Here is a 16,365-nt window from a genome sequence, read left to right as displayed (position 1 = left end):
TGTGACAAGGTCACCCCTGAACTAGAGCTAATAGATGAGTGCGTATTACCTGGTAAATACAACAGTACAAGTTTAGTATTAAGGCATATAATCATGACTGGGAGCTATTTCAACAGATATATATGTTTCAGCAGATACGTCACGAAGTTGACAGATCATGCGTAGATCATTTTGCATCTCCAATCATCTGTCCACGGTTCAGTTGCATCTCTCTGTATAATGCCCCGGTGTTTGCTGGCGTACCCAGCATACCCCGTGTACTCATTCAGGAACCCATGCTCAGGAGGCCTCATATGTTTCATCTCTCCTGGTTTTGGTGAGCCCAGTGGCACTCCACAAAGTGGCACAAGCGGCGGTGTGGTAGATTTTGGTTGGACGGAATTGGCTGCAGCAAACGCGGCCACGAATTGTTTTTTTTCCAGACCCCAGTGATGAACAGCCCACGGGTGCTGCCCTGACAAGGAAACCCTGCAGAGGCAGAACAAACATCCCTTTGCAGGGCAGATATCAGAATTCACCTGAGAGCTTGGAGATTGAACAAGACAGGTTTCAAGAGCTGTGTGATTTAGTTGAAGGAGCAGAATACCGCGCCTTACAATTCCAATAGCCAAAAGCAAGCAGTTGCGTGATGAATTGTAATAGTATCGTTTAGATTAGCCCACCTGCATGGAGTTTGACCAAGAAAGCTTACAATATAAATAATTTATGAATGACGAATGTTTGTGTGCAGATATGCAACATTCCATATATTTAAGTTAAATTAAACGTGCAGCATTATATAACCAAAAGGTGATGACAGTGGTTGAGAGCTGCCGTGAATTGTATAGGTAGAGACATATTTGTCTCGGACATTGTGGTCAAGGTTGTATGGTTTATTGCATTCTAACGGCATTGTTTATACAATTTGATGAGTCCATAGTTAAGATCTATCTGAGCATCTGCATTAGCAATATATCATGCGGTTCATCAATCACTTGAGGCATTGCTTCTGATGACTAACATCACCGAGAGAAGGTGACCATTAGCTTTTGAGAGCAATCACCTGCTTATATAGTTATTATAGAAACGAGGAGACCCTTTGACCTTGTCATTTCTGCCATGGGTAGTTTCAGATAATCATCTCAATAAAGACATGAATTTGCCAACATTCTGCCCAAGGCCTTTCACAGCATCATGGGATGTTGTTTTGCTTTGGAGCCAAAAGGGCATGATTCTCTCATCTTGCTGGAACAAAGACACTGCAGGTAGTCGTCGGTTTTGTGATTTTTGTAAATGGGGTCTAAACTACCCACAAAATAAGCATGCATATAGTGTGTAATATGCTATTTTATGTAATAATTACAGCTTTATCGATATTTTGTATCTATGAAAATCGGATTTTTCACATGGACACAAGTTAAAACGGTGAAAACAGTGTAAAATATTTTAAAAGTAGCAACATGAAAATTAGCTGGATACATTTATTTGGCACTAGCCATTGCAATCTGTCTTTGGCAGATGCTTGTTTCAAGGCAGTGATACTGAGGGCCGTGGTTCAATAAAACAATTATTGTCTGCTTGCCTTCAGGACAGTGCTTGGGTGCTGGCTACGACGTTGTTTTGTCTTCACTAAGTGTGCTTGTGCCAGGTTTTTTTTTATAGAGCTTGTAGTAATTAAATAACGTTGGGTTTTGGAGTCATGATCATAGCATTTACTTACTAAGATGTCTGTTATTTTTCTTAAGAGATGTGTTATATGTTTTAATTAACATAGAACCGTAAGAATCCAAAGGGCGGCATTAGTCTGCCTCTTTGAAGGTCTAACTTTGACACTGCATTCAACGGATCCTAGCGTGGCATCGGCACGGCTCTCTGAATTGCAGGAACTACAACTGACCGTATCGTTACCTAAGCAAATGCATTGGTGACGCTGCGTTGGGCAGTGGATGCACAAACACGATCATTAACAACACAAACAACTCAACACATTCGTCAATAACGCGGTGGAGTTAAAGAAAAAAAACATAAAAAATAGGTGCCGTCTTAGGCAATGATCCATCTTCAGCGCACATACGTTACTAATAATACGTAAAGTATTTCATTCTATATTGTATTGCTTTCATGATACCGTCCATTGCATTAATGCTTTACTGTACACTCTTACTATATTTGCAATATTGTATGATATGTATAAATACAAAAATGAGGATCAGTAAATGTTGGTGAGCGAGCTGGGGTAATGCTGCCAAGTAACATTATGCGTGTCCTCTAATGACTGCACTCTGGTAAATATATGTGGATTTGTTTAGGTAACAACTGCCGTGAATTCGCACTTATGCACTTTAACTGTTTTTTAAACATCTCGTTTCTACCAAATCGGCTCACTGCTACATAACCATTTGCTGCTGGCTACCCAGATGCATTTTTCTTGACCACGAAATAAATAGCACAGTTTTCACCCCCCCCTCGTGACATGAACCTCTGAGTTGTAAAAGGATTAGCCTGCCTGCACAATCTTTACCCACACCATATGCCATCCATCAATCACCTTGACTGAAGCATAATGAGCGTCAAGTACCGGAGAACAAACAACAGACACATTCGTGGTAAAAAGAGACAGATTGCAGTCGAAAGGTTCTTAACAAAATGCTTAAAACAAAATGGAAAAACGAAGTATGAGTTTCACGGAAATAACAATAACTCTAGCGCGGTGAGCTGCATGTTTTGATTTGAACTCATTTCAACTTTGAATAACGTGATGGGTAATCAGTAGAATACGTATAAAATGAATGCAGAAAAGATACGTGTGCGGACTGATGACACGCGTTGAAATGGATTTAATTGGAAAATGACAAATCACCACTTAAAAAAAAGATATTTCCTTGAAAATATGTCGCACGTAAATGAGTGGTCCTCGTTTATATGAACGGATGTATTTTCTCATAATTGCACAGGTAAAGTGGTAGAAGGATGTGTGCGTAATGGAGAGAAATGCGTCGATTGTAAATTGGCTGTTTTCCTCCCACAGAAATCCTGAACGGAGGGGTGTACATTCGGGAGAACAAACACCTGTGCTTTCAAAACACCATCGAGTGGCGTGAAATTGTAAAGGAAGAGAACATTGTGAACGTGGAGAAGGACAACAGCACCTCCTGTAAGCAAGGGAGCAAAGGGAGAAGGGGTGACACCTCTCTGCCATTGCTCAGTTTGGCGTGCCAAGGCTGTAATGGGAGTTCTGTGGACACTGCTGCAACACGCAGACGCTCTCACCCCCACCCCTCACACACAAACAGCTTGGCCATTCGTCTTGTTGTTCATGCTCAGGTATAGCCCTGAGACTATAAAACGAGCACGATTGAAATAATTAAATAGGATAATAAAGTGTTGTGTTGTGAACTTCACTTTATTTGGTTCTATTTCACTTATATCCTTCAAAAAAGTTATTGTATTGTTTATTTTTGGAAAAGAACTTTGCTTTATGTATTTACGGAGACAGTAGATTGTGCTTAAATATACTTTAACACGAAATATATATTATAGTTTAGTTTACCAATCCCATTTGGTAACCCAGCAGCATTTGTTTAGCAAGCCTGGCTGCTGATGAGACACAGAAGGTTGAAATTGGTCCAGGGTTTTGTTGTTGAAACCACTGCTGCAAAATTATATTGGTGTGGAAACCAAATAGGCCAATTAACTAAACCTACTTTTATTTACATGCGGATATAACACATTGATGAGCGAATCTAGGTGTAGTAGGCTGCTGTTGGGCAGTGGTGGTTATATAATCCTGTATGTTTACTGGAGTCTGTGTCATTTGTCTGGCCAGGTGGCACTGTGGTGTGTGCAAGGTGTTGAGCAGGAATCTTAGTTGGTGATGAATTTGAATCGTCATCCGTCGAGAATCAATAAACACTACTCTGTCAGAAGTCAAGAGTGTCCTATCCATGGAGATTAACCCCTGCCATGAGAATATGGAATTCATCTTCTTGGTTCTTTCGGTAAAGTCACGTACGTGACTTTACCGAAAGAACCAAGAAGATGAATCCCTGCAGTCACGAAAGCTTTAAATCGAAATTTAATATGGAATTCCACGACTGGCTGAGAACCACCGATGGATAATACCGAAATCGTATGCTCATTCGAACGTGGAGATCTACCAACGAATAATCGATTCAATGTACTGTACAGGTGTTGTCAATCCACTGCTGGATGTTGGCCTCCCCACAGCTTGCCGCGAGGAATATTTTGACCAAACTTCATGGTGCTGGTCAGTCGTGGGTTGGCGAAGGTGGAAAGGAGCACGGGGCACGAATGGGTCTCGCTACGCTGCCCTCTCCTGCCCGCAGTGCCGACGACGCCTGTCGCTTGTGAACGGTGGTCACCCAATGATGCACCATTGAAATGGTTCGACCCTTGATGAAAATTATCTTCCATGATCCGATGAGATTGAGTGCACTGGTCAGGCTCCATACCAGGTTCAGACATTTAGTGCCAAAGACACAGAACGCACATCGGTGTGCTCACGTACAATCTGTTTAGCGTAACGTTGTTGCCTGCTCTTTTCTTGCAGGCGACCTGTGCTATGGAAGCTGTAATAACCACTGCTGGGGTGCAGGACCTGAATACTGTCAGAAATGTAAGTTAATTACACACAGCAGGTGCGTGCTTATTGAATTGCTCTGAACCTCAGCTGAATCCATTTTAACAAGCGCTTTGAAGTAACATTTAAAGGTACATAAAAGCATACACATTTGGAATCAATATCTTCCAGAAATGTGCAGACTTTGTTTAGTTTAAGCTTTTAAGCCTGATTAATGTACCTAGAGTTCGATTCAGTCCACAAGCAGAATTTTCAAAAAAATGTGGAAATTCCACAATTAATTCTGCCTAATTCACGTGACAAATGATTTTTTTGGCACGACTCGATGGAGCCTCACTCCGCAACGAATCCCACAGTCCATCAGTCGTATCTGCGGGAGTGCCGAGCGTAGTCAGAGCCCTGTGTGCTCAGCTCGCTCGCTCGCTCGATCCCCATCTCGACGATGCGAGCCGACTAGTCAGGCTTCATCTGTCTCACACATGAATGCGCACGCGTTAATAATGTGTGTGTGTGTGAGACTTCGCCTGCCCTCCATCAAGGTGAGTAATTGTATGACTCTTGTCAATTACGTGTTTGCATGTTTGCGGTAACTTTCCGCGTATGTCAGGTCGCGCCTACACCCCATCCAATTGTTGCCATTCTGCAATCGTGCCGTGAGTCGTGGTGGAATTTTTACTGTTTTGCGGAATGTTTCCTATTTTATGCAGAAATGGCCATCATTCGACAAAATATTGGCAGAATGATGGCTAAATTACTGGACGCACATAACTACGTTAATCAGGCCATGCATCGCTTCTGCGGGAGATATGTTACCGAAGCTGTGTGTCCTGCACTGGTCAGGGCAAGTTTGATGATTCGTTAAAAAATAATACAAATCATCGTCAGGTGCACAGTCCCGTGTTCACGAGTGCCTCGCATGTTGGTGTAAACCAGAATGCCTCGAACGCCTACGCATACAATTATGGATGTGGACAGATTGTCGCCTAACCCACTTGCTGCATTGTCATGTGTTTACAACCTTAGTCCAGTGACTAATTCATGTGGGGAATACCAACCTGAACGTAATTGCAGAAAAATATTATTGGTTTCTAAGAACACACCAACACTGGTAGAAAAGGAGTGTCTTCCCAGTGACAAGTAACACAGGCTCTCCGAGTGAGCAATGTCACATTATTTGTGGTTTCTTGATCAGGGCTGTTCTCTGCCACAACTACATCACTGCGGTTGCTCTCGATTATGATGATTGAAGAGACCTCTGCTTCATAACTTCCGTTAGTCAAATTACATTTGTAGGAAAAAACGTTGAATTCTTATAAACCACTGGTGGGGTACGTCCCGTCTGGTGTGCTGTCTGGTGTGCTGTGTGTGTGCTGTGTGTGCTGTCTGGTGTGCTGTGTGTGTGCTGTCTGGTGTGCTGTGTGTGTGCTTTGTGTGTGCTGTGTGTGTGCTGTCTGGTGTGCTGTGTGTGCTGTCTGGTGTGCTGTCTGGGGTGCTGTCTGGGGTGCTGTGTGTGTGCTGTCTGGGGTGCTGTCTGGGGTGCTGTGTGTGTGCTGTCTGGTGTGCTGTGTGTGTGCTGTCTGGTGTGCTGTCTGGTGTGCTGTGTGTGTGCTGTCTGGGGTGCTGTCTGGGGTGCTGTGTGTGTGCTGTCTGGTGTGCTGTGTGTGTGCTTTGTGTGTGCTGTGTGTGTGTTGTCTGGTGTGCTGTGTGTGCTGTCTGGTGTGCTGTCTGGTGTGCTGTCTGGGGTGCTGTGTGTGGTCTGGTGTGCTGTCTGGTGTGCTGTGTGTGTGCTGTCTGGTGTGCTGTCTGGGGTGCTGTCTGGGGTGCTGTGTGTGTGCTGTCTGGTGTGCTGTGTGTGCTGTCTGGTGTGCTGTCTGGGGTGCTGTGTGTGTGCTGTCTGGGTGCTGTCTGGTGTGCTGTCTGGAGTTCTGTGTCTGTGCTGTCTGGTGTGCTGTGTGTGTGCTGTCTGGGTGCTGTGTGTGTGCTGTCTGGTGTGCTGTCTGGTGTGCTGTGTGTGTGCTGTCTGGGTGCTGTGTGTGTGCTGTGTGTGTGCTGTCTGGTGTGCTGTCTGGGGTGCTGTGTGTGTGCTGTCTGGTGTGCTGTGTGTGTGCTGTGTGTGTGCTGTCTGGTGTGCTGTCTGGGGTGCTGTGTGGTGTACTATCTGGGGTGCTGTCTGTTGTGCTGTGTGGTGCCTCACGCTGTGTGTGTTGTCTGATGTGCTGTGTGGTGCCGCATGCTGTCTGGTGTGTGCTGTGCCTCGGCAGTCACCCAGCTGCTGTGTGCGAGACAATGCGACGGCCGCTGCTATGGGCCCAGCCCCAGTGAGTGCTGCCATTCCCAGTGTGCGGCTGGCTGCTCGGGACCACGTGACACCCACTGCTTTGTGAGTCCCGCAATTCGTCCTCTGCATGCACGCACTCATTCTGCATGGAGCATTAAGAGAGAAACCCGTATTCTATAAGCACAACTCGGTGCTGTGTCTCTGCACATTGTACTAAGCGTATATACTTTAGTCAGCCTATTATTGGCTTTGCAGACCAATTTTAAATAGGCACATTTGTTGAAGCAGGGTAGTTCTGGACCAGTTTTGACCTTCTGTCTCTCGTCAGGTTTGTTAAACAAATGCTTCTGGGTTACTGGATGTAATCGGCAAGATACATTCACGTACACTATTAAGCCGGGTTCGACGCACAAGGCAATGTTGCATACAAACTCAATGTATAGTGCTGTGGGCACCCCAGTTTCCTCCCATTTGCAAACCACTCTTTTAAATAAGTTTTAGTACTCAGTATGGAGCCTCCATTTGGCCATTTTCAGGACGATGTTTGGCCGCCAAGAACTTGCTGATAAGTTCTCCTACGAAAGAGATTGCAGAATGAACTTGCCAAACACGCCCACGTTAATGTTTGTGGAATATATTAAACTATTAAACGCAACTATTTTTAGTTTACCAGGTATGGTCCCACTGAGCTATACTGCTCTTTTTCAGAAGCGACCTGGCCGCAAGTGATAGCACAACGAAGTGGCCTGTCATGTGGAAATGTATTGCGGCAAAATACTCTAAATGCGTATTGATTCTAAATGTGGAGGGAAAACCCAGAGGACCCGGAGAAAAATCCACACGAACACAGGAAGAGCACGCAAACTCCAAATATACAGCAGCAGGCATCAGGGTTGGGATCGGACCCACGACCTCCTGTATACCAGGCAAGGTAGTTAACATCTCGCCACCCTGGTATGAGTGGCCATGCCCTCTCAGTGGTCCCAACACAAGCCAATCCATCAAAGCACGATTGATGTAATTCTGCACAACGGTAAAAAAAAGGTTTTCACATCCTCGTTTAACAATTCCACCCTGCCCTAACCCCACCCACTTTAGACCACTCCGCAATTTTTGTACAAGACGAGGCAGCACGGTTGGGTTTGTGTATGCAATCACCCACACAGGAATTTCAAATTGCAGAATTACAATTTTCAGATGTTGTATGAAGATGGCTGCAATGTTCACATTAGGTGGTGGATTGATGGTCGAAAAACTCTAAATGAATTTGGCCCACTGACTCAAACTTACGAACAAGTGGCAGCAATGGTGGCTGCTTGGGTACACATGTGAGTATCGTGCTTCGCGGTGTGTGTTTTCTTGTGTGTGTGTGCAGGCCTGCAAGAACTTCAATGATAGCGGTGCGTGCGTGAGCCACTGCCCCCCACCTATGATCTACAATCCTGTGAGTTTCCAGCTGGAGGAAAATCCCGACGTCAAGTACAGCTATGGGGCCATCTGCGTCAAGGAGTGTCCACGTATGCCACATTCAGTACAACTAGACCTGCACCATGCTTTTGCACTGAATTGTTCAAAACTTGTGTTTATTCCAGACGGGTTGCCCACATCAGTTACAAAGCAGAGTTCTGTTCCATTACCGAAGCCCCCTACTGACAGTGGAACAACGTGACCTCTTAGGGGCCAGGCAAACCATCTCCCCGACTGTGTCTTCAATGAGTTTTTCCTTACCTGCCTCCTTAGTAGCTAGATTCTGGCTTTGTTAGGGATTGTCTTTTTTTCATTTCATAACATACTGTCTGAGCTGAGTGTGACTGAATTAAGTAAAAAAAAAATGGACATCGTGACCATGGTGACCATGGTGACCATGTCCATAAAACATCACGTGTCCAGTCGGCCTGTGAATGCCTCCCAACTTTACGACTTGGTAAAATGCCACGATTCGGGGTTGTGATTTGACTCAAGCGTAATTTTCTTTCTTAAATTATGGTGCAATGTAGCATTTCAAGTGGCTGCAGGGGTCACGTGAACTACTGTAATTTAATGCAGCAAATGTGACTCTAAAGTAATATTTTCACACACGACGCATGCATTGTGAGTGCAAAAATTGAGTTCCATCAATGCATTGATGCGTGCAGTGTGTGATGGACCCAGCATATTTGGAAGAGATTGTTCACTTAAAAATATATATTTATCGTGACCTTTTCATCCTCTACACAGTAGGGGGCGCACCTTCCCATGTACTCTGTAATGAGATTATTGTATTGCAATGAAATTGACACTTTTTATTTTTAAAGCTGGCATTCAACCAAGTCAAACGCAAAAAATATCGTACATGGTGGTTTCTTGTGCATGCATTGATCACCAGACTTGAGTAATTTAAACTTATTTAAGTTTAATTACACTGGTTTAATTATTGCGTAAAATAAAGTCTCCGTTCATCAAATACGAAAATGAACTAGGGGTATAGTCATTCAAAATTCAATTTCTTTTTTTTGTTTATGTTTTAAATTCTCATGCATGGCAGACACATGACGCTCCGTAAATTTTGTTTATATGGAGACCCTGACTTACTTCATCGAAATGTTGACACTGAAGTCTAAATGTCTGTAAATTTTCACCCTGACACAAACAATGACATTTCCGACCAAGCAGTGCAACCGAGGATCTTTTTCATCCCCCCCAGGAATCTCCCAGCCACAGCCCTGCTTAATGTTCCCTCCAAGGACAGCGAGGTCGCTGTTATTTTACGCGTTGCTGTTATCAGGCACCTCAGATTATTGCTCATACAGATGAGCCGTGGTCATAGAGCTTGAATGGCACGTTTGTGATGTTTTATCTTCTTCCTCTTCTTCACATTCGGTGGCAATGTCAGCAACACCACTAACACTGCACCCTGCTTGGAGGAGCTGTCGTTACAGCGCTTGACTCGTAACATCACGTTGAGGTTGAGTCGGGGGTCAACCTGGCCTAGCCCTTTAGAGCTACTGGGCCCCACCATGGGAATGTGGAATTTCCATCACTGGCTCAGGATACGAGCGCCAACCAATGCTCATTACAGAATGAAGAGACTTTGAGTTGACTGATACTAATATGACACATGCTACTAAATGTAACAATACAATCGGTGTTTACAGAAGCATCTAAATTAATTGACATCTCAAAACGCGATACAAAAACCAGGACGTGCACCGTGGAGATGAGTAGAGGGGTATTTACGCGTGACCCTCGCTATTTTGCATGGATTCGTATCTTTGCAGTATTTTACTTTACTCCCAAACAATTCTTAATTTATATTTTTGGTTCTTTCGGTAAAGTCACGTAGAAGGTAAATAATAAAATAATAAAAATATTATCGAAAGAACCAAGAATATGAATCCCTGCAGTCACGAAAGCTTTAAAAAAAAAATCTGAATTTATTTTTCCAAACTCTGGCAGATAATGGGTTGTATAAATTTTGGTATGTATATTAATATTATATTATATAGCATTTTTAAGAGTCCATAACGATATCAGTACTAATAGTATATACCAGTTACCCAAGTTACTGCAACTGCCAATTGCAATGCACGAATCCTAATATCTTATAATTCAAAGTTACTATATCAAATTGGGATTGTGTATGTTTATTGGGGTTATGGCCTTAATTATGTAAAACCTTCATGAACCATAATGTGGTCACAGCTGGATGAATGCCTCTCCAAGTCATCGCCTTATCTCACGGTCTTGCATTGCAAAAATCCGTCTAGCACCTGCACATGGGCTGATTCCATCAGTCCATCTCCATGGTGGGTCTCCTCTCGGGCACATTCCATCCTTTTGTTGCCACTCGATTGTTAGTCTTGGCGACCGGCCATCATACCTTCTAGTGACGTCTTCTAACCAACGCACACTTTTTTTTAATTAACAATCAATATGATATTAATACAAACCTTTACGCTTCTCAATAAGCGTGTTTATACAGTTTGGTAACACACTGCTTTTGATATGAGCCATATGCTGATGGTTCCACAAATCACAAACCTCTACTGCGAAACAGCATTATAGGCACGCACTCCCTGCATGTCTGTGATAGGTGATGATGCTGCGCAGAGAGTTTGACTCGAAAATAGAAATTTGGACGTTCAAATTCTTGTTGGGAATCAAATCAGCCCATCATTGTTGTGAGGGCCAATACAAAATGCTATGGTCGTCCCATGGAGAGACCGGCCTTCACCACAGGAATATGGAATTTTCACCACGAGTCAAGGGCCGCCAAGAGAGATGACCACTACCCAACACTCACCAGAGCACCGAGCAGCTTTTCCTTGACTCGATCGCCCACGTTGGTGGTGACGTGCACGTTGATTGTTTTTTTTATTCATCGAGTAAGGCGAGAAAACACTGCGGTGATGTCCGTGCCGTTTCCGCAGATAACTTCGTGGTGGACTACAACTCGTGTGTGCGAGCCTGCCCGGCTGGCAAGCACGAGGTGGAGAAGCAGGGCAAAAAGAAGTGTGAGAGCTGCACTCACGTCTGTCCCACCAAAGGTAGGGAGATGGGGACACACCACCATCCCTACTCCCACATTCACTCTCGCGGGTCATTTTTTTGTGTTCTCCACGACTCGCGACTGCACCCTGAAAGGGGGCGCAGACCTCCGTTGCATCACGGTCCTCGCGTGCAACCGCACATGCGTGGCCGCTGCGAAGTGAAAGCGATAAAGATGTGACAGAGCGTTGCCTCGGTGTCGAGTTAATGGGCTCTTGTTGTTCTGAGAACACTTCGCCAACACTGCAGATATTCTGCACTCAGCTTCTTTGAATCCTGCGCATCCACGGTGATAGAACCATCTTCATTAGTAGCAGCCCAGCACCTCACCTCATCCTCACTAAATGTTCAGAGTCAAAGCATCTGTCTCCCCTGTTCAGAGGGACAGAGGGCCGTTGACCATGTCCCTTGGTGGCCCTGAGCCAGTGGCAGAAGTTCCACATTCCAGTATTGGTGGCAGAGACCTTCGTAACGTCAGGTGCTGCACTGCCGTTGATCTCAGCTCTGAGGGCTCATGAGGAAATATTGGCACAAGAACAAACCGCTGAGCAGAGTTGCTCAAGAATGCAGAATGGTATTGAACAATGCCGCGGTTGCGCTGCATGGCTCGTCAATGTGTGTTCCCGTTCGGCATGGTGTCTAACGTTTCGCTCAAGATGCTATGAGCGAAATGTTGGACATCGATGCCGACCAGTGCGTGGTTCAGTCCGAACGCACACCGGAGAGCCTGAAAGAGCTGCTTAATTTCGCGTGACAAAGCTGGTCTGTCATTATCTAATGTCGTAGTCGCGACGCTTGTTTTTTGTTTGTGATGTTATTATTGACGTAACCTATACAGCTGCCCTATAAAATCAAGATTTCAGCCCTTCTGCTTGGAACTAAACAATCAAAGTGGAGGTTGGTACCCACTCAAGTTGCCAATTGCCTCCCATACCATACCTCAGCCACCACAGGGGTTGTGTTAACAATGTACACCAAGCTGTGACCATGGAGAACAGGGCACGGTGTGACTTAATAATTAAACAGATGGTGCATCCCAGGCAATGCTGGCCAGAGATGCAGACACGGGGCGGTTAACCGATACCGCAATTATCTGTGTTTGAGACCCCCACGCACACGACACCCCAATGTTTTAATTGAATAAACTAAATTAATTGAATAGCCCGTCACCCTGCTGAGTTACTTAACAATCAGTCACATTGCTAGATGACGACTGGTTAATCTATAAACATTGACATTGGACCTTGGGCTTTGTTACGTTGTAGCTTTAGTTGCAGTGTGATTATTCGCTTCGGTGTATTCGCTTCGTGCAGTGATGTACCATGGCAGCTCTCGTAGCTCCAATAGCAGAGGTATCATTCCAGGAGTGTAAAGTGAACATCACTTATGGGAGAGCCAGGATTATTAAGTGCGTAGCTTCATATATTATTGGACATTCTTTTGAAATAACAACAGACTATCAAAATGAAACACAGCCGAGCTCATCGGAATCAGAATATTTTATTGGACTGCAGGAGGAATCAGATGAGCTATGAAGCTCTTTTTTACACATGTCCAGTCGGGGGCGGGAGGGGTTAAGACGTTACAACAATAAAAAAAAGCAAAAATACGATAGGAGTGCAAATTATTGGAAAGGTAAACAAACCACGTAAAATGTATACAAATAAAACGTTTAAAAAAATCTTATCCGGTATAGTCCACTGAGCTATTCATTTATATTTCAGAAGCGACCTTGCCACAAATGATAGCTCAACGAAGTGGCTCATCACGTACACGTCATCTGAGTACTGCAGTGATAAAGAAAGGCCGTGATGTGGTGCGAGATGATGGCAAGGAAGATTTCTATTCTTGGATCGGATTCATGCATTCTTAGCTCCATTAACCGTGTTAGTTTGAATTCAAGCCACCCTCATTCAAAATTCATGAAAAATGAAATATATAGGAAATATGTCACATGTTCAAATGTCCCACGCAAAGGGGAAAATTATACTTTTATATTAAAGTTCACGAATGACTGAAATGGATGAGGAATGTGATTAATTTTTAGGTGTTTTTCTTGCTTTTTTACGTGGCCTTGAATATCACGGCACACGTGGGTTTGTATTGTTATGTATGTCACGTGGGCTGGGTGGGATCCACGCGAACACGATCACGGGGGCTTCAGTAAGAAATGGTTGAGGGTGGAGCAGCGTGAAGCTGACAGCTACCGCGTGCTGACCGAGGAGTTAAGGAATGCGCGCGGACGACCCTCTGGTTTGCAGCGTGCGATGGCATCGGGACAGGAAACTTGAGCCACGCGCAGACCGTGGACGCTTCAAACATCGACACGTTTGAGAACTGCACAAAGATCAACGGGAACATCGCCTTCCTCGTCACGGGGATCAAGGGGTACGCAGTCGGCGCGCAGTCTCGCATGTCCACCGTTTGACTCCAGCCCCTTCGCTGGTACCGTCTGCTGGTTGGCAATGTCCGTGCGGGATGTAGCCGGCAAGCGCTGGGAGGTCACCATTCGTTCTCTGCTGCGCCTCAATGTCTCAGCACTGCCTTCCCCTGGCCGTCCGCACTTCTAACTCAACGCCGTTCAACTTCGGGCGTGTGACGGAGCCCTCAATCTCACATTTTATTTTCTGCTTTATGAGACTCGTAGTTTTTGTTCTCTCTCTGTCTCTGTGACCTCGGTAACCTTCCATTCTTGTTTAAAAACAGACAAAAATAAATAACAATACGTTTGTTCTTCACGCTTATTTCTCCCCCCCCCCATCTTCAATAAATCAGCCCTCCGGTATCTTGTAGAATATCTAGAAATGCATTTGTTTTCAGACTCTTTACACTGCATATTATATTATGTCCATTATATTTTATATTGAAGGGAATGTTGAGCCAGATGTTTAAATACACACAGGTATTGAGAAGTCTTATACTTCAATTACTTTATTCTCATTAGCACGCTTGATGAATTCATAATTAACGTTATAATGAAAACCATAATGCCTCATGGAGTATAATAATTGTTCATTATTGTCTCTTCTGTTGTTTATTTACTGCAAATTATATTGCTATTTTGGTTTGCGTTTAAGTCAGTACTCTACATAGTATTAAATTATAATTTACGTGAAATGCAGCATCACACATCGGGGTTCCATGTCTTTGATGCGCTACATGAGAGCTATATTTACAGCTATACCTGCTGAGATTCTAACGAGACTACAAAAACATTCAATGTAGTACTCAGTCAACAATAACCCCCCCCCCCATATCCCTGAGACAGCTTGTAGCGTCAATGTTTTTTTTCCGAGTGAATGTGATAACGCTGGAGAGTTTTGTGACCGAGTGTGCATTGCGATTAAATGCAACATCGAGACAAATTGCAACATTGTGGAAGTGGCCGCAGTTTACTAGTGTGGAAGAGTTACAGTTCCCGTGCAACTGATGCACTTTGTAGTGAACAAAAGGCACTTTACAAGTAAAATTGCCCACGGAACAAGGGAGGATCACTCTTCCTTACGTATCTCTGCCAGTCCCGTGCATACTCAATGTTGCATTTCTGGCATTATTGCGTCTGTGTTATTTATGTCCATTGCATTAGCATCTAGATTGAGTTATTGTTTGGGATTGCCGGTGCCAGGTTACATAATGCATGCACAATGGAGAACGTGGAGTTTTATTCTCATCCAAGAGACAGAGCACAATATGGTGCTGGTGCCTCTTTGACGTGGTAGTTTGTGCTTTTTGGAGGCTACTAAGGCCGCAGATAATAGCAGCAAATCCAAATATTATTTGTTGTCTATCCATTTGTGTTGTGAAATTTTCTTGTATTCTTTTCAGGGATTCGTACATGAAAATCCCTCCCCTTGAACCTGAGAAGTTAAATGTGTTTCGCAGCGTCAAGGAAGTCACAGGTAAACTAAAGACAAAATAAACACTGTCCATTGTTCATGGGTTGTTGTACTTTTGATTTCTGTAAACAATATAGCATATAGGTTGTATTGATAATTGCATATATAGTGGCCTTGAGCAATGGAAAAAAAGTTATTTATTTTGGGTGAGTTTTAGTGAAGTACTCGAAATGAACAAACTGAAAACGAAGGGATTTAGTTCATTTCAGAAAACAGCACAATAAATGAATTAAACAGGTAAATATAGTTGAAACTATCCAACAATTAATTATTAGCAGTGCTCATGTATTTTTTTTCTTGCAAAGTTCACACGAATATCAGTGTTTTTTTTACCCTGTAAAATAAAGGATTCTTAATTCTAAAACTTAACGAATGTGGGTGCTTACAAATATGGATTAGTAACATGAGCCACCTCGCAGCTATTTTGAACATTGGCCACAAAGTCCTGCTCAGCTTGCCACAATCTGCATGGGTGCTAATGATTTCCTCTGCTACTGTGCAACGAAATCCCTGCTGTTAAAGCCTTCATTGCAGAGTGGGCCCACCATCGTCAACAAACAATCCCTTAACAAATCCCGCCTCGTTACAACACGTAATAGTCATAGTTTATTTATCCATCCGGGGAAGTGGCCGTGAGTCGCGAGATTCATATTCAGGAGGCCTTGTATACAAATGGGCAGCACTTAAACGTCCACACAGATGGGACACACACACACACGTGCTGTACTGCCATCTTCTAAAATAACTTTAGGAATCTCGTTCATTTTGTGATCTTTGCATGATTCGCCAACTCTGCCTCAATAGCTTCATTAGAGGCATGTACTTCTACCCCAACAATGTGTGTTTCAGTTTTATGGCAGCGTTTGTTTACCGACACCCTAAGTAAAATATGTTCAGCCTCTGAGCCTGTTACTTAACCAGTGGCGATACCATTATTTTACATTTTTACCAGCGAATGTATTTTCATACCTCACTTTTCCATGCCCAAACATTTAAATAGATGTTTTTAATTGCAGCTACGAGCATATAATTATGGCTATAAGCAGCTTTAGTCATGAACAAAGTACATTGTAATGGCTTTAAAG

At 43.8% G+C, this 16,365-nt stretch overlaps 1 protein-coding gene across 1 annotated transcript in view; it reads left to right on the top strand.

Annotated features, from left to right (window-relative positions):
• The window catches only part of LOC144721068 (receptor tyrosine-protein kinase erbB-4-like), a 249,636-nt gene that overhangs the window by 134,462 nt on the left and 98,809 nt on the right, over window positions 1-16,365 (top strand). Inside the window, exons 4-10 of the mRNA XM_078598401.1 lie at window positions 3,008-3,133; window positions 4,550-4,615; window positions 6,841-6,959; window positions 8,233-8,374; window positions 11,267-11,383; window positions 13,646-13,772; window positions 15,210-15,283. Of these exons, the coding sequence (XP_078454527.1) occupies window positions 3,008-3,133; window positions 4,550-4,615; window positions 6,841-6,959; window positions 8,233-8,374; window positions 11,267-11,383; window positions 13,646-13,772; window positions 15,210-15,283 (771 nt within the window). The remainder of the gene's footprint in view (window positions 1-3,007; window positions 3,134-4,549; window positions 4,616-6,840; window positions 6,960-8,232; window positions 8,375-11,266; window positions 11,384-13,645; window positions 13,773-15,209; window positions 15,284-16,365) is intronic.

Source organism: Lampetra planeri, chromosome 10 (genome assembly GCF_965212315.1).
Source record: "Lampetra planeri chromosome 10, kcLamPlan1.2.h2, whole genome shotgun sequence".
NCBI classification, from domain to species: Eukaryota; Metazoa; Chordata; class Hyperoartia; order Petromyzontiformes; family Petromyzontidae; genus Lampetra; species Lampetra planeri.
The sequence above is the reverse complement of the archived record's forward strand: the minus strand, read 5'-3'. Positions and strand labels throughout refer to the sequence as shown.